Source organism: Lutjanus erythropterus, chromosome 2 (assembly GCF_056507025.1).
Source record: "Lutjanus erythropterus isolate fLutEry1 chromosome 2, fLutEry1.hap2, whole genome shotgun sequence".
Classification (NCBI taxonomy): domain Eukaryota; kingdom Metazoa; phylum Chordata; class Actinopteri; order Lutjaniformes; family Lutjanidae; genus Lutjanus; species Lutjanus erythropterus.
This window is the reverse complement of record NC_139318.1, coordinates 46,657,774-46,675,680: the sequence shown is the minus strand read 5'-3', so window position 1 is coordinate 46,675,680 and position 17,907 is coordinate 46,657,774. Positions and strand designations below refer to the sequence as shown.

Sequence of the window (17,907 nt, the reverse complement as noted above, 5' to 3'; positions counted from 1 at the left end):
GAGAGGCAGTTAATGTGGTATTCAGGAGGTCTTTTGATACAAACAAGAGGAAAAAATTAAACGGTAAAAGAAGCATTTACATACAAGTTGAGGAATCTGATATTTCAGCCTTTGTGGCACTAATGTGAATATTTTTTGAACCAAACAGGAAGAAATAAGATTTATCCCAGTTTGGAAAGACCAAAAGTGACCGAGGCTGCGCTAAAAGCAATTAAAATAAATTTATTTCTGTGCCTGTTTTGTTTAAAAAGTCAACATAGAAAATAAAACTGTTCTGGATGTAATTCATCAGTTGCTTCAACAGAATCGCCTCCAGAACAGTTGAGCAACTGTTGAAGCAACTTTTCAGGGTGTGAGAGGCTCAACGTGCTGCTGCTGCTGCGTCTGTCTGTCAACGTCAGACTGCATGTTTTGGTTCCTCTCCGATTCCCATCAACACACAAATCTGACAAACGAGACTGAAAGAGGCAAAGATCCAACATTAATTTGAAAGTTAAAAGGCGTTTCTGAAGGTTTGAGAGAGCTGTTTGTTTGAGCGAGCGCTCTGAGGTGTAAAATCACTCAAACATGCAGAACGACACACAGGTAGTAGAAGTGTGATTTCAGTGTCTTGTGTGTGACGTTTGTACAGAATCTGTCTGAAGGAAAAAAAAAGTTCACAGATTAAAGCAGAGATGAATGAAATGAAACGAGTAGTTTTTACTTCAGTCTTTGTGTAACAAATCACAGCCTGCCTGCTGAACTCTGAACACGGTTGATGTTTCTTAACGAACAGTACGTCTCGTCTGTCTTGTAAAATAAAATAAATTGCCCTCTTTTTATCTGGTTGATGTGCTTCTTTTGAGATTTAATGTTCAAGAAGAACAGAAGAAGTTTGGATTGGAAAAACTGTAGAAGTGCTGTAATTAAAGGGAATTTTTTAAAAGAAACAAACTAAAATTACTTCAAGCGTGGCTGTAATAAATATTTAGTAGATTTTGGTAGAACCTCAAAATGTCAGAGTTTTTGTTTCCATCATCAGGGGCTGTTTTTTCAAAACTATTAATCCAGATCAGAATCATCTGGATAGGATGAAATCTCAAATTTGGGTATTTCAAAATCAGGACATGTTATCCTGATGCTACAAACAGGATACAGTTTTGGTGATCCAGTCCAACTCAGGACTTATTTCAAAACTCCAACATGGAAATTCTGATAGTTTTGATGTTAAATCAGGATTATCCTGATCTCACTGGAAGGTTGAATGTATTGAATCATTATTTTAATTTAATTTCTTGTGAATTAAAGTAACACAGATCAGTTAATAAGACAGTTAATAATAATGCTCTTTTCTTTCTTTTCATTTTTTCTTCCTCTTTTTTCTTTTCTTTCTTTTCATTTTTTTCTTTTATTTATTTTCATTCTTTCTCTTCTTTTTCCTGTTTCTTTTCTGTCTTTTCCTTTTCCTTTAATTTCTTTCTTAATTAAAAGCAGTTGTCTTTTAGTTTTTTTTTGTTTTTTTAAATCAAACTAGACAGTGAATTAACAATAATGACATTTTCACGTCTGTTTTAGTGAAATGTTTCTTTGACCAACAATCTGCTGGTTTGCATGTAGGAAAATGATGGTAAGGTATCCAGGTGTTTTTGACAAACTATATCGAAACAAACTAAATCTTTTTCTGCCATACTGAATAGTACAGTAGTATGGAGTATATTTTGTAGTTATAATGGTGGAAACACTACCGCTTTTGTCCACTTTCTCTCACTGAGTGACCTGTTGACCCCCAACTAAATAACATACTGTTTGGATATTTAATACAATATTCAATTCAAAACAGTAACAGCACAGAACAACTGAGAAACTATAGAATTAACCCAACATGTGTAAAACGAATGATTTGGATACGTTTTGAGCAGCATTTCCTGCAACTGATATTTAGTAAATTTTTATACATTTGTTTGTTTTGTGTACTTTTTTGACGAATTGTGTTTTGTTGCTCATCTGTCGTTCTCTGAGCTCTTCGGTTGTTTTAACTGTGAATTGTTTCTAATGCAGGACGAGGCTGTTTATCAAAGTGAATACAGCTTCTGTTCAGCTCCTCACTGTGCTGTTAACCCGTGAGATTATTGTATCTTAAATAAGTGTCTCAACATTCAAAATAAGTTGGTTTAGTTTTCTTCACGGATAGGAATGAAATGCTGTACGTTTTCTTTACACCCCTTAAAATCAAGGCCTCGCGACCCCTGGGTTGAGAAACATCACATATCCCCGTACGCCAAATAATGAGACATAATTTACCAAAGCAGGAAATAGAAAAAGAAGAGGGCATTAACATCTTTAACAAAGTGAAAAACAAATAAAAAGACAAGAAAATATTTTAAAGGCAACTTTTTATTTATTTATTGGCAAATGCTTTGAATAAGGTTGTAGCAATGCGTCTATGTACACCCCTCCAAACAGTGACGATGTCAGAAAGCCTAAAGAAAAACACACTTTGTAATACAGCTCGATTATATGATCGTTTATACGCACACACATTTTTTTTGTTGTTGTTGTTTGTTTCAAACATACACATACATTTATTTTCAGTTTTTGGTTTGGGAGACATCTAAAAAGACTTTTTCTTTTTCTTAATTAAACAATACAATTATATCTATTGCGTAAAATCAATATACATTTATAAAAAAAAGAGTCAAAACATGCAAGGTTTGTAGTGCATCACAACCTTTTTTTGTCTATAAAGTCTTATTAAACAAAGGCAGACAGACGAACGTACAGATAGAGAGCAGCAGCGCTCGAGAGAAGAGGAGTAGATACAAAAAGAAGAAGAGATCATTGTTATATAGATACAGTAATTCCTAAAAAAAACTCTATGCCAACTCTTTTATATTTGTATTAATTTATGTGCAAAAGAAGCTCATTCATTTCCAACATTAAATACATTTTATTAATTCTAATGCTCGACTCTATGCTACCATGACACACGTGGCGTTCTTACAAGCTGTCTAACACACGAGGCCAGGAGGAGACGGCGTCCTCACAGTGGACAAACGAGACAGTGCTGCAGGGATGACGGGTTTTTGTAGGTTGACCCTGAAGGTAGCATCGCTCCGGTTCCCTCCACAAAAAGCCAATTAATTTTTTTTCCACTAGATTTTGGATTTAGTGCAGAAAATACTAAAAATACTAAAAAATAACGGAAAAGTTTATGACACACTCGACACGTTTTGTTCACAAATGAACACACGCAAGTAGAAAGCTAACATTTGGCTGTGATGGAACCACAACACGGCTGCAGCTTCAACGTCACCACCAGAAACTTAGCAGTCGATACCAACCAATGAAATTCCACAATTCTTGATGCCTAAATTTGACGCCACGCTGAAAAAACAAAACAATAAATCCTATGTAGTTTTTTTTGATGACAGATTCCATAGACTGACAGACGTATGAATCAGGACTGTAGTGCGATGAGCTACATGCGATGTTTAGCCTAAACATGTTAGCCTTTAGCACGTAGCCACTGTAAATGTTGCTGGCTGCACAGTAGAGCCAGCTGTCTCAAACTAAAATAATGGTAACGTTTATTTCAGGATAACAAGGAGACATTCTGGAGACGTTAGTTGGATTTGCTGTAATCGAGGTGCTTCACTAAGTTGGAAGTGTTTCCTTTTGTCTGAAAAGTTGGATGGTGCCGTTTTGTGAATTTAGCATTAATCCCTGATGATCCCATGTGAACGCAGAGTATTTCCCCTCAGAACTCTGTTTCCTGTTCTTCTTTTTGCCGGGTCGAGGCACTTGTCTAGAGCTGATTTTTGTTTAGAAAAGTTTTGATATCGGTACAAATGCCCTGCAGGGCTCCACATTAAGGACTGCCCGCTTGCTCAGGGCAAGTAAATCTAGCAACTAATCATTCATGTAATGTGTGCAAAAATGTCAGAAACGCCTCTCAAACCTGGAGATTTCCTGCCTTTTTATCTGTTATTTTTCATATTAATCTGATTATCTTTGGGCTTTTGGACTGACAAAACAAGACTTAAAAGACTGCGATGGAGATTTTTCACCATTTTTCTGACATTTTATAGCTGCCCGACATTAAACATGACAAAACAATCTGTACAGGGCCAAGTTAATTTGATTTTGGGCAGGTAGATTTCTAACTCACTCCCCAGACATTAACGGGACATTAATGTTGACCCTTGACCTCGGCTTCGATATCAGTTCCTAAACAATACTTTTTTCTTTACCACATCCAATTTAACAATAAGATTATTACCTTAGATGTTATGACACAATTATTCACTTTAACGGAAGAAGAAACAATAATCCCCATCTCTGGGTGCAACGTAGTGTTTTTCCTGTTTTTGACGGCACTATTAAATCTTGATACAAGCGTGCTTCATGCTCATTGGCTTACTGATGCCAATGATGCTTAGGTATTGAAACTTGGTTTTGACTGATGAGGCATTTTTCAATACCTGAGCACGAGGTGCCATAAAAGTATTCAGTACCTGAACCTTTTTTTGTCAGCATCTTCAACATTTTGTTGACAAAAACTTCAAGCAGCACTTCTTCTTCTTCTTTTGTCCTTTAACGGCAGACTAGAATGCATTTGATGCTCTATTGTTGTTATTATGTTTCTGTACTTTTGAAGCAATCTGACACAAGAACTTGCTTCAGGGTGAGTAAAGTTCTATCTCGCCCCCATCAGGTCCACGATAGAACTTGGACTGGTGGTACAGGTGCTACCATCAAAAAACATATACTGTCATGTTTTCAGAATTTTGGCATCAACTTTGCACCGTAGCATCGGTTATCATGACATTCCCAGTTCAGAATAATGACGTTTAATGCCCCCAACAACCTCTATAGTCTGATTTAGCCACCTGTTAGCAACTTTTTAAGCTTTAAATTTCACAAGTGAGGTATTTACTGATGTGTTTTATATCGCAGAACAAAATATGTAAGCTTGTGTTCACCACAGACCTTATTTCAGCCATCTATCCAAAAACTAATTAAAAAAAACCCACTGACTTCAAGACGAGGGAAGTGGAGCTGCAAAAATGCGAACTCACTTCAGGGTTTTAGGACTCACTCCTGCAGCACTCTATTAAACCAGGGGCCTTAGTTCACCTCAGCTCAGCTGAAAAGCTTCACAGGGATCTGATTACTTTCTGGCTTCCACTCCTGCCAAGCACAGGCTGCGTCAGCTCTGCTCAATATACAAAATGGGATAATTTTATTGGCATTTCACTGCGCTGTCCGAGCCTGCCAAAAGAAAAAAAAAAAACCCTAAACAAAATCACAGAGTGTGTCAAAACAAAAGCTCCTGTCCTGTCTTGTAATCTTCTCCCATGTAATTGCTTGTGACCCCGTGTTTGCCTCTGTGGAGACAGAATCCCCTCCTGTGCTGCTAATCCTGACCAACAGTGTCAGTTTCAAGCCAGATATCTGCTCGCCTCTGAATATTCTCACATCTTAAGTTTGTGTATATTTTACTCCAAATGTGTCTTTTCAAACCAGGCATGAAAAGCAAGCAAGCGCTGAACTTTTAGGACTGTCGGAGCAGAGAGCATCCCTCGTGTTTTCCACTGCAGAAAATCTACGGGGTAGGCCTTTAAATGTGCTTCACCTGATTGGTTGTTTATGAGATAGTGTGGGTGAGCTTTGTGCAGGAAGACAGGTGAGTGCTGAGACTACAGGTGTGTTGTGCTTACGGGGCAAAAAGATATGAACTTCAGTCCGTTAACATGCTGTTGACCTGTTGTAGCAGCGCGTGGCTAACGATGCTAACGCTAACTTCCCTTCTGTGACTGAGCGGTTACAGTAGCTGTACGGGGGAGGGAGTGGAGGAGTTAGTGTTGCTGCTGTGTCTTTCAAGCGTGTGTGAGAGGGGATAAATATTGCACATGTAAAATGTTTTTAAATTTAAGAGTGTTACAGTCTTTTCTTTTTTTAGCCTGATTGTCAGCTACTCGGTAGCCAGTGGTGAGTTGGCAAGTTGAGCTTCAGGCTGACGGCAAAAGTGATTAAAACAAACTCAAGAACGAGCTACATTAACACAAACTAAACTACAGCTAATATCTCAAACAAAAGACAATAATTAAAAAAACTAAAATGTGAGTTTAAAAAAAGTTATAAGGTAAAATCACTACGAGTCTTTCGTCTAGCTTGAACTACTGCTGCGGCGATGACGAGAGTCTAGACCGTCGCAGGTAGTTATGAACCTGCGAATCAGTGACCGAGCTTCAAATTACATCCTCAACTCTGACTGGCTTGCAAGCGACGGCCTGGTTTCAAGTTTAGCTTGTCTGGTTCATCTATGCTTGTAGTTTTAAGGATGAAAATCTATTTTACTCCACGTCATTGGTTTATCCCACCTTTTCAAAATAAAGAGTGGAACCAAAAAGAGAGAAAATCAAAGTCGAAACACTCAGAGATATGATCACAGGTATGACTCTGAGGGCGGGAGAGACACACAGGAAGTCCTGTGGCGTTTGTAGCAAGTGTTTTTACGTACTGACCAATAAGAAGAGGACTACGACAGAGAGAGGGGACACGGACTGCTACGTGGGCCTGCGGTGCAACAAAGTGGAGAGGATCGTCGTGGTGGTTCCTCCCTTTTTCCACCTCAAGCGTCCCCCTCTACCCTCTCCCCTCCCGAAGACGTCCCGCTCTCCCTCCCCTCCCCTCCCCTTCTCTCCCTCCCTAGCAGCCGAAGGTCTCCTGCGAGGCGTAGACCATGTAGAGGAAGCCGTCCTCGTCTCTCTCCTGCTCGTAGATCTCGGAGATGGGTGTGGACACGGACACCATGCTGTGCTGGTTGACCAGCAGGAAGAAGGCCTGCGTGGGGTTCAGCTGCAGCCGACGTCTGAGGGGACAGACGGGGTGAGGATGAGGAGCAAAAGAGAGAAAAGAGAAAGAAGTTAAGGAGGTATTATTGTTTCTTAAATCACATTTTAAAAGCATAAATGAAAACATCTTTCATCCATCTTTCTTGACATCCACCCATCACCTGCAGTTCTTATGTCTTTCTTCAAAAAATTTTATTGTCTCAAGTGGGAAATAATAAAAACAACACAGACCAACAACCAAAGCACAGACAGACAAGAAAAACACAAAAGTCTCCTGTACATACAGTTATGGCAAATTACAGGTGCAAACTTAGCAGGGTTATTGCACAGGGGACGAAGGAGTTTTTAGTCCTGTTGCACTTGAAGTGGGGTTCTCTAAATCTACAGCCTGAGGGAGGGGTCACTCATCATGGAGTCTGATATGGACCTGGCCTTGCGGAGAACCTGCAGGTCAGAAATAACCACCAAAGAGAAGGAGGTCTGTGGGACATCGATCACCCTGTCAGCCACCTTAACAATATGGCTCAGGTGATTTTTATCCCTGATGCTCAGGTTACCAGACCAGGTGATCATGAGAAATCTGAGAACAGATTCAATAAATGACTTATGACTTTTTATCTTTGTTAATTTCTCGATCACACTGATATTACTCTGTGGTGTTTTTATGCTTGTGAAACACTTTGTAAACCTGATTTTTAATTAATTAATATTTTGTGTCACATAAATGTGTGTCAGTTTTTTTTTTTAACTAATCACGTAAGAAGTAGGATAATATTCAATAAGCAGATCATTGTTGTGAAATAAATCCCTTCAGGATGAATTCAAGATTCCTTCCTGCATCATCCAGTCAGGATTTATTTCACAACATAACGTACATTATCCCACAAATATCACTCAAATACATTTAAAACTGTTTTTCATTTATCAAGCCTCATTTTAACATTCTTCAGTTACAGAACTACTGTAGCTTCTCATTCAGTTTTTAAAAACATGACTGATGTACTGCATTTGTTAGGGAACACAACCCTGAGGATGTCAGAATCAATGCAATCAGAAACATCTAATTTTTCATTCTGCCTCACATTTTATCTAATTTTTTCTCATGTTTCACCTCCTCTTTCCATCCTCGCTCTCAGCTTTCATTTCTGGGTCAGTGCTCTTTTGCTCCAAACCTTTCTGAGCTCCAGAAATGATCTACAACATGCAGACTAATTGTGAATGCAGCGAAATAAGATGAATCTATGACAAACCGACTCTCCATCACCAAAATAACTGCCTTTACATTTGTGCCTCATCATCAGTATTTAAGGTTGATAATTATTAACGATCCTGTCAGCACACACAGATATATGATGGTATTTCTGCATTGCAGGACAGTAAAATCTTAATTTACTGCCTCATTAATCTACAGCTGAATGTAAAGGGATCCTCTATGTTTCATCGGTTTGGTTTTGAAGCTGTGCTGATTGTAAACAAACTGCTTCTCTGCAGCCTCAGCAAGCTGCCAAACACTCACTTCACCTTACTCTTCTGGTATGTAAAACACCACCAGCTCCAAATATATACACACACATACCAAACATACACCTCAGTGACCTTAAACCTGCCCTGGTATCCAATTCGGCAACCTGCAGTATGAGCAGTATGTGTGTGTGTGTGTCCTCAGGTATGAGCTTTGAGAAGTGTGCGTTTACCTGATGATCTTGACCAGCTCGCTCATGTTGACGTGGTCAGGAACCAGGAACTTGGTCTTGTCCAACACGGGCAGCTGTTTCTCTCCCTTATATCTCTCAATGATCACCTGCAGCAGCAACGAAACACAACAGTCAGTCAGCCAGGCTGCAGTACACATAAAGTACCTGCTTAAAGGGACAGTTCAGATTATCTGAAGTGATCTGAGGGAGAAGATGGTGGTCGGCACGCCCCCAATCAGAAGAAGCTGAGAAGAGCACCAGCATGGAAGCTAAGTGTTTACTGCTTAAGGCTGAAATGATTCCTCGAGCAACTCGATTACTAAAAAGCCTCAACAAAAACTAGCACACTGTGTTTTGCACCCCGGTTGGTTATTTCTGTTGCACAACAAGCTTGTTTCCACTGTCGATCCGCTGCTGTAGTGTGGATGCAAGTCGCAGACTGCAAAATCATGAGGAAAGAGAAAGAAGACAACAGCGAGGGGCAAAAAGAAGAGACACCCCAGAGGACGGAAAATGTCCAGAATGTGGGATCACTACTAACTACTACTGCTGCTGCAGCACCTCAACAGAAACCAGGCACAACAAGGTAACGTTATCGATACATTAGCAATAAAAACAATAAAAATGTTGATTTATCAAAAAGGAAACAATAAGTTGTTTATTTAAAAGACCTGTCTTATTTTAAGAAATTTAATGGAAAAAACAGTACAGTACAGTAAACAGGTGGTTAGCTTAGCTTAGCACAAACAGGATAGAGTGTCTAGACTGTAAAAATCATATTAGAGTTGTCCTCAAATGACAGCAGTGTTCAGTGTTTTACTGGGTATCAACCTCATGTTTACATGTGTATTGTCAAAAATGGCATTTTGGCACATCTGATCAGAAAACGCACACAGTATTTTAGGTGTGTTGTCGGCTCATAAACAGTGGACCAGGTTTCATTAAAGATTCAAACCCTTATTATTACAGGGTGAACATTGGGCTAATGCCTCATCAAACTGACTGATCTAGTTAAGGATATCAGGTTAGATTAATATGCTTTCAATGCTCATTAACTGGTAACTAACTAGTTAGTTTTAAGGAAAAAACAAAGCTGTCGGTTTAGCCATCCAGTGAAACATCACACAACTTAATTTTGAGTCTGGTAGGGCTGATTCATTGAATATCAATTTCAACTCCAATTTTGGCTTCCCGCGATCATTAAAACACGACGATAGACATAAAATGATTACTGAGTCACATGCTAAGGTAGCATGTTGCGTTTTGTCTTTTGTTGTAAATGAAGCGCACACTTCCTATGCAGCCAGTTTTGGTTTCAGCTCATGTTGATTGAATTTGAAACAACTTGAAGAAAACGACAGAAAGGCAGCTTTTGGTTGAGGAGGAAGCCGGCACGGCAGGACGGGACGCTGCTGAGCTACATGTTCGCTGTTGTTTAGGTTAAATTTGAAACATATTCCACATATATGTCCGCTGTTTTAAGCAGAGAGACAGAGGGAGATGAGCGGACACTTATTACAGTGCTGACACAGAGCTGCAGACACTTTTTTATTTTCATTTAATTTCTTGTTTTTCAGTTCAATTATATTGACAGTTTAGTCACTGTGTTAAACTTAAAGTTCAATAAATGCATATGATGTTCTTATGAATGAATAATCATGATTTCAATATAATTCAAAATAATCGTGATTTTGATTTCTGCCATAATCGAGCAGCCCTACCGTGTGAGGGAAATATTTTTCCAGACTGCAAGCTAGTGTTGACGGTAATGAAGTGTGTGTATGTGTGCAAATTAACCTAATGACTGACGTGTAACCTGTCAAAAATACTCGGTGGTTAACCAATTAACAGCTGACTGTTCACATCCTGAGACCTAGCATTAGCTCACAATGGAAACCAAACGGTTGTTCACCAGATTTGTCAGATGATTCTTTGACTTCACTGTAGCGTAGCTCTTTTCTTCATATTTCTGCCTCTGCTTTCTGCACTTCAGTAACCACAGGTACGTCACATTCAAAGAGCTCGACAGGAGCACATGTAGATCTACACAGAGATCTCTCTCTCTGGATCACTGGAGTCTGCACTGTGGTGTGTTAAAGAGCAGTGGAGTGTGGTGTGTTGAAATCAGATTTGAACAGCAGCTTACTGGGATCTTGTTGGGGTGCTGATCACGGATCTGCTGGACCTCTTTGCACCGGTCAGCTGTGGACAACAAAGGACACAAGTTGTAAACAACAAGCTGAACTTTCAGCTCATCTTAACCAGATATAAAGCTGTGATCCCCTCGATAATACTTCTGGCTTTTTCAGTTCAACATGAGAGATGTATTCATACCCAAAGAAAAGCATCATTAAAATACACCGTATCTCTATTTTAGGACAGAGAACAAACAGGCCTGGATGCATAATTCAGGAGCAATGTTTAAGAGACATTTGTAAAAATCATGTCACTATTTGTAGCCTTAAACCCAGTTTATTTAAAGCACATTTACAGCAAATGTAACCGATATGTGGAGCAACAGAGGAAGCAAGTTAAGTATCGAGTCCTCGACAGAAAATCACATTATTAAAAACCACAAAATAAATGCAAAGTCATGTGCAGTAACAGTAGCAGGGCTTCAACTAACGGTTATTTTCATCATCAACTGTTTTCTCTATTCATCAGTTAAGAGTCGTTTGTGTTAAAATGTCAGAAAATTATGAAAAATGTCTGTCACTGTTGCTCAAAGTCCAAGACGACGTCCTCAAATATCTTGTTTTACTCACAACCCAATTCATTTAATATTCTAAGGGTTGTATTTTTACACCTGTTTTCATCTGTTCCCCTGGAGACAAAAACAAAACAATGAAAGAAAGAAAGCAAAATGTGTAAATTAAAAAATGAGGTCTCATGTCTCCTGGTGGACACCCTGCATGTTTGACCTGTTTTGCACGAATTAATTTCTGCTGCTCGGTTTGGTTTCTGTCAGAAAATCCACAGGCAGTGACAAACTGCACATTCAGATGAAAATAAAAAACTGTCTCCTGAACAGCGGCCGGCCCGGGCAGAGTCCAGACACAGCTGGACTCTTTTATGACGACTGAACCTGCTGCTGCTGAAAGAAACGTCTTTTGTGTCCACGTCCTCCACACCCTGACAGACCCTGGGAATAAATGTTGAATACACGGGAATAAACAGTTCACTGTGTTCTGTCGTGTTCCTCGTGTTCTCTAACCAGCCTCCTCCTGTTTGTCTACATCTTCTCTTAATTTACGATGTGATTCAGGATCAATAATGACTGATTTAATTATATTATATTAATGTACAGACATGTAGAACAGCAAGGAATTCATTTGATTTTTTAATTCTAAAAAAATGTTGACTTTTCTGATTTTAGTTTCTGAAATGTGAATATTTTCTGGTTTCTTTATTCCTCTCTAACAACAAAATCAATGTATCTTTGGGTTGTGGACAAAATAAGACATTTGAGGACAACTAATTGACATTTTTCATCATTTGATCAATTGATTAATCAAGAAAATAATCAACAGATAAATTGATAATGAAAATTATCTTTACAGGAAAGACCTATTCTTCAATTGACAAGACTGTGACAGGATTAATTATTTTAGACATTGTTTTGAGTCATTTTTTAATTAAAAAAAACTTATCCTCTGATTTCAGCTTCTGTTTTTTCTGTTTTTTTTCCTCCTTTCTGACAATAAACTGAATATATATTTGTTCTGTAAACAAAATGAGACATATGAGAACAACTGATCGACATCCTCAAATTTAAAATAATTCTCTTTCCCTCCATGGGCAGAGCCAGTGTGTGTGTTGATGTGTGTAAACATGTATGTATACCCTACAGGTAGATTTTGTTATTTAAGAGATGGATCCTCACTTTGTTGTTTTTGTTGTTGTTGTTTTGTTTGTTTGTTTTTTTTTCAACATTATTTTGTATTTTATTCTGTGAGTTTTGGCACATATGTACCACTGTGGCTATTTGTGTTCTTTAAAACTGAACCTAATAAAAATTAAATTAAAAAAATAAATAAATAAATATTGTATTCACATACAATGCTGGTTAACTGCTGCCTCTCAGATGTTATGATGTTTTGAATGTTGTGAGACAAAGATAACATCTTGTAAAGGCAGATATCTCTACTGCTGCTAAAAATATGTATTTTTTTATTTTGGGGTGGACTGTCCCTTTAAGTTTTCTTATTCTTTTCCTTTCTTGGTATCACTTTGATTCAAACATGTTTTGTAAAGTGTGTAACAAATTAAAGTGTTTTGATTCTTTGTGTGTGGACTCCATTTACATAGTTTCTAACTGCATATAATTTGTGTGTGAATGTGGCTTTTTATTCCTGCAGCTTCGCTCTCTTTCACTTTTTACCACCTCGCTTTCTAAATTTACAACACACACACACACACACACACACACACACACACACACACACACACACACACACACAGAGAGCAGCCTTATTTCAGAAAAAAACATCAGGCCTATTTTTTAACACTGACAGGGTTCAAAGCTCAGATTGCACTGAACAGTGAAGTGTGAATGGTTCCTTTGTTTGGGTCCACGGAGGTTTTTCTCCCTCAGCTGTGGGAGGGGTTGGTGCTAATTGCAAGAATATTTATGAAAAGATACTGAGGGATTAGGCAAGATCAAATTTTAAAGACGTCACAATAAAGAAAACACAATATCACTGTTTTGTTTTTGATACAGCTCCCTTCCCTGGCCATGCAGCAGAACGTCCCACCCATTTCTTAAATATCTTTCCCCTCATAAATTCCACTCTCAGGACTGGATCTATTATCCTGCTATCAAAAACTGAAATATGATTTGGGTTCATCATCCTGTGTCCCAGGTTAATAACAAACAGTATATTACAATTGTGGTATTACTGTGAACAGGCCTGTTTAAAAAATATTTATCTGTATCTATCCATTTACATCAGAGGGTTACAAATCTTTCTGGACCTGCAACTATTAAATTCTCTCTTTTCCCTGAAGACTTTTCTTTTCTTAAATTTGGCTTCCACAGCTAGCTTATAGACTCAAGAAGATGAGTCACTGACAAAATTTAGAGGAAAAAGGCACCAAGCCATAGACAAAGGCTATTATGCACATTTGAGTTGACCAAATATTATTTTTTTTTCTTTAATTTGGTGTATAGGCTACATATTTTTACAGTCCGAGAATCACTTTACATTGCAAAACAAAATAGTTGAGACAACTCAAAGTTTCAAGGGAACATATTGATTTTTAAGTTTTGAGCCCAACTCAAACTTTTTGACTTTAGAAATTAACTTTAAAAAGTTTCGCCGACCTGTAATATTTAGTTGAGATTATTTAATTTCCTTCTGTAGATAAAGTTTAATCTTTGATCTTTAGGAATTAAAAAAATGTGTTTCAGGAGCTAAAGAACCACACGTGGCTCCGGAGCGGCAGGTTACAGACCGCCGATCTAGAAAGAAAGTTCCTAAATGAAACTGCTCACAACAAGGTCTGTGGATTATTTTGAAACAGCACTACAGGTAAGAGGAAAACTGTGTTTTTGATTTTTGGTGGTGATCTGTCGCCACATTCTGGTGGAAGTATTTTATTGTTATATAACAACACAGTAATGTGTGTCAGTGTGACACAGAGCGTCACAAGACAAACCACACAATAAACACCATAATAAAACAGGTTAAAAGGTCCAGTATGAGGCCACAGAGTCACTATGAAACACTATGTCCTCACTGTCTCTGGTATTTTTACAGTATGAACTTTAGAACAAACTGTAACCAGTGTCAGGAAGTAACTAGTTTAAACATGTAACAGAGTGACTAGAGCTTCAAAGATTAATCCATTATTACTTGATTAGGGTGGCAACTAACAATTATTTTCATAGTAGAAAAGTCTGTTGAATATTTTTTCAATTAATCAATTAGTTGTTTGGTCTACAAAATGTCAGAAACTGGTGAAAAAACTCAAGATGAGATCCTCAAATGTCTTGTTTGCTTCAAAATCCAAATATATTCAGTTAACTGTCATAGAGAGGTAAAAAAAAAAACAGTTATAAAAAAAGAGTTATATCACAGTATATTATTTTCAGTAAAAAGCTTATATGTAAAGGATAACATTCATTCTGTTGCTTTGTATCTTTTCACTGCATGAATGCCTCCTTTTGGAATATTTCTGAATAACAATGGTGGTACTATTTACTAATCATTGATCATTTATATATATATATACATATATACATATATATATATATATATATATATATATATATATATATATATATATATATATACACACACACACACACACACACATATATATATATGTATAATGATTTCATCATTAACCCTTGCTGTTAATTCAACTTTATGACTTATTTTACTTTGTTTTCTAAGTTGGACACTTAAACATTCTGCTGTTATTTCTGCTTTCAGAGCTAGTTATTAATTATTAAGTTATTACTAAGACCATTAATGAAATGCAGAGGCAATTATGTAATATGAAAACAAGCAGATACATTTATAGACTCTTATATTTACGACCGGCCCTTTGAGAGCAACCATAATGTTGATGTGGCCGGGATGAAATTGAGTTTAACAGCCCTGATCTACAGGTGAGTTAAAGGAGCAATTCAAAAATGAGTACTGCAGTCCGAATAGCAAGATGGAACCATAGACGGTTGAGGTGAGTTCTTTACCCCGCCTCCTCCTCCCAAGACTCACATAAACTCAGACTGCAGGAACAGTGCAGACGCACAAAATGAGTGCAACATCCAAACATCATGTTTGGTCCAGTAAGTGTCGTTCATTGTTTCCCAGAGTCCAAGACAATGTCCCCAAATGTCTTGATTTGTCCAAAACCCAAAGATATTTAAGTTTAGTGTCAGAGAGGAGTAAAGAAACCAGAAAACATTTACATTTGAGAAGCTGAAATCAGAGAATTTATATATTTTTTCTCTTAAGAATTGACTCAAAATGATTAATCAGTTATCAAAATTGTTGGCAATTAATTTAATAGTTGACTAATGAGTCATTAATCATTGCAGTTCTATCATTATTTATAGACAATTAATCGATTAATGATTTTGATGTGTTTAATGATCGTTACGGGAAAATAAACAAAATTTGCCACATCAGTGTGGTGAAAATGTTGTTTCTTTGTTACATTACTTTGATGAACTCATTAAAACAATCACATGACTTATTACATTACTAATCTGTAACCTTCTACATTTCAGTAGTAACCTTCTCAACACTGGTTATAAGTATAACACCATGTCATTAGTATTTTTCCGTCCTCACTGTGACTGTTGCTTATTTCTCTGTTTCACCAGATTATGTAACACACTCTCAGTCTGGGCTCCTCCCTGTCCAGCTCAGGGGCCGTCGTTTGGTATCAAATTACAACATAAATCACTGAACACGTGTACTGGGATAAAGTGTCAGCACATGTTGTTTTTCCTGTGAGCAAACACCAAGTGTTTACTGCTAACTAATATACTGCAGCTAGCTTACACAGTTGTGTTACAGCTAGGGTTTATGTCAGGCCCTGCTAGCTTCAGGGCTTACCAAGCTAATGTGACAGTGACCCAGATGGCCTTTAAACGTTAGCAGACACGCACACACCACAATAACAACACACAGGACAAAAGAAACTGCCTGCACAGGGACGATTAAGTTAGATTTTACTCATTTTTCACTCTTGATTAGCACCACAAACCTGTCAGAATTTAATATTATCTCAACTTGACGTTCGTTAGCTTCTGCCCAGTGTTGCTGCTGTAAAAACAGACCTTCAAACGGCTGTGAAACGGCTCCAATGATACGACATACAGGTGTAACTACATGTAACTTCACTTGTCAACAGACTGTTAGCTTGGAGGCTAACAGGCCGGCTAACTCCAGCTAGCTGGTGTTTTAAACGTTAGCTTAAAGAGAGTGTCGGCGGTTTCTTACCAAATGTCCTCCTTTGTTTGAAGGGTCTGTCGGACGGCATCTCTGTCAGTGTTATAACACCGTTATAACAGTATGAATAAGCACTTCGGCTGCCTGTAACGCAAGTGGGTCACAGAGAAGCAGCGGTGTATTTGAACTGAGTGTCTCCTGTCGTCTGTTCGCAGCTCCTCCGGACAAACAAAGCAAGTAAACCAGGCGATGACGTCATCCGCTGGATTTAAAGGGGACGTTCACCAAATTAAAGTCAGAGCCTCTGTACTAAACATTATTAAATATCACTTAGTAACTTCATTTATTAAACTTAAACCGTTGAAGATAATAATCCCCATGCCATTACTGCTGTTATGGTGTTTCATATATAAGCCGTTTAGTGCTGAGTCATTTTGTTCTGACAGGAAGTGATGCAAGTTTCATGCCCACACTTGACATACCATGCTGTTACCTGCTTGTTGTGAACTTCACACTCACAATGCTTTATAACGCTTTTTAACAGGTCACAGAACATACATAAAGGTAAAATGTGCATGTTGTTGTTTGTAAATGCACAAGAAAGATTGTTGAGTTTCATTCTCTGAGCAGCAAAATCATAAGAAAATAAAGAAATATATATCAATATAGTCCTGTGTGCAATAAATTTGTTGTCTTTTTATTGTTTATATGGCATTGTTCCAATATATTTTATTCCATCTAGTTTATATTGTTACTATATTTATATATCTCATCTTATTCATATTTCTTGTTTACTTATTATTTTGTTTTCTTTATTGATGCTTCTTCTATTTTAACATCTACTTTGCTGCCACTGCAGGTTTACCCACTGTGGGACTGATAAAGGATCTTCTTATCATTTTTAGGAAGATTGTCTTCAGCATTACTTTACAAGCTTGATACTTCATGACTTTTACTAATTTTATGAGACATGTTTATGAATCCAGAACTGAAATCACTTCTCTGACTCCTGGTACAGATTCAACTTCAAAATTTTATTTCATTTAATTGTGTTGATGTTTTGGGGGATTTTATTGTTTTGTGTTACAATATGTTTGATTTATGAGCCTATGCTTCATTTTCTACATTTTACTCATGCTTCTATTCATTCCTGTGTTACCTGTTTTCTCATGATTATGTCTGTACTTTATATTTTGTCTCTTAAAGCACAGTCATTTTATGCATAATGAAATGTGCCATGTAAATAAAATTTCCATAAATACAGAAAACCTTAAAGGGTTGAGATAACTTCTTCCCCTTTAACCATATTCTAACAATAGTTCATATAAAAATATAACTAGAATACCAGAGGAGTTTCTGAGGGTTCTGAGCTGTAAAACACGGTTAAATAAAGCTGATCTATAGGAGCGATGAGTGGTGACAGTACTGTTACACAGTCAGGCCTCTCTAAAATCCCAAATAAATACTTTT

General features: G+C 37.6%; 1 protein-coding gene across 1 annotated transcript; it reads right to left on the bottom strand.

The window, feature by feature from the left end:
* Positions 1–3,915: 3,915 nt before the first annotated feature.
* map1lc3a (microtubule-associated protein 1 light chain 3 alpha) lies at positions 3,916–16,693 on the bottom strand. The gene is made up of 4 exons (XM_084741710.1): positions 16,489–16,693; positions 10,677–10,732; positions 8,531–8,637; positions 3,916–6,853 (listed from the first exon to the last, which is right to left on the bottom strand). Exons 1-4 carry the CDS (start codon positions 16,526–16,528, stop codon positions 6,691–6,693), a joined length of 366 nt encoding a protein of 121 aa, XP_084597836.1. The 5' UTR covers positions 16,529–16,693; the 3' UTR covers positions 3,916–6,690.
* Between the last annotated feature and the right edge of the window lie 1,214 nt (positions 16,694–17,907).

Bases quoted from the DNA above. Each gene is read 5' to 3' on its own strand.
- map1lc3a (XM_084741710.1), bottom strand. From the start codon at position 16,528: ATGCCGTCCGACAGACCCTTCAAACAAAGGAGGACATTTG. The intron at 8,638-10,676 runs GTAAGCTGCTGT...TTGCTGCTGCAG, and splicing joins AGCACCCCAACAAGATCCCA to GTGATCATTGAGAGATATAA. The intron at 6,854-8,530 runs GTAAACGCACAC...CTGTCCCCTCAG, and splicing joins GAGCTGGTCAAGATCATCAG to ACGTCGGCTGCAGCTGAACC.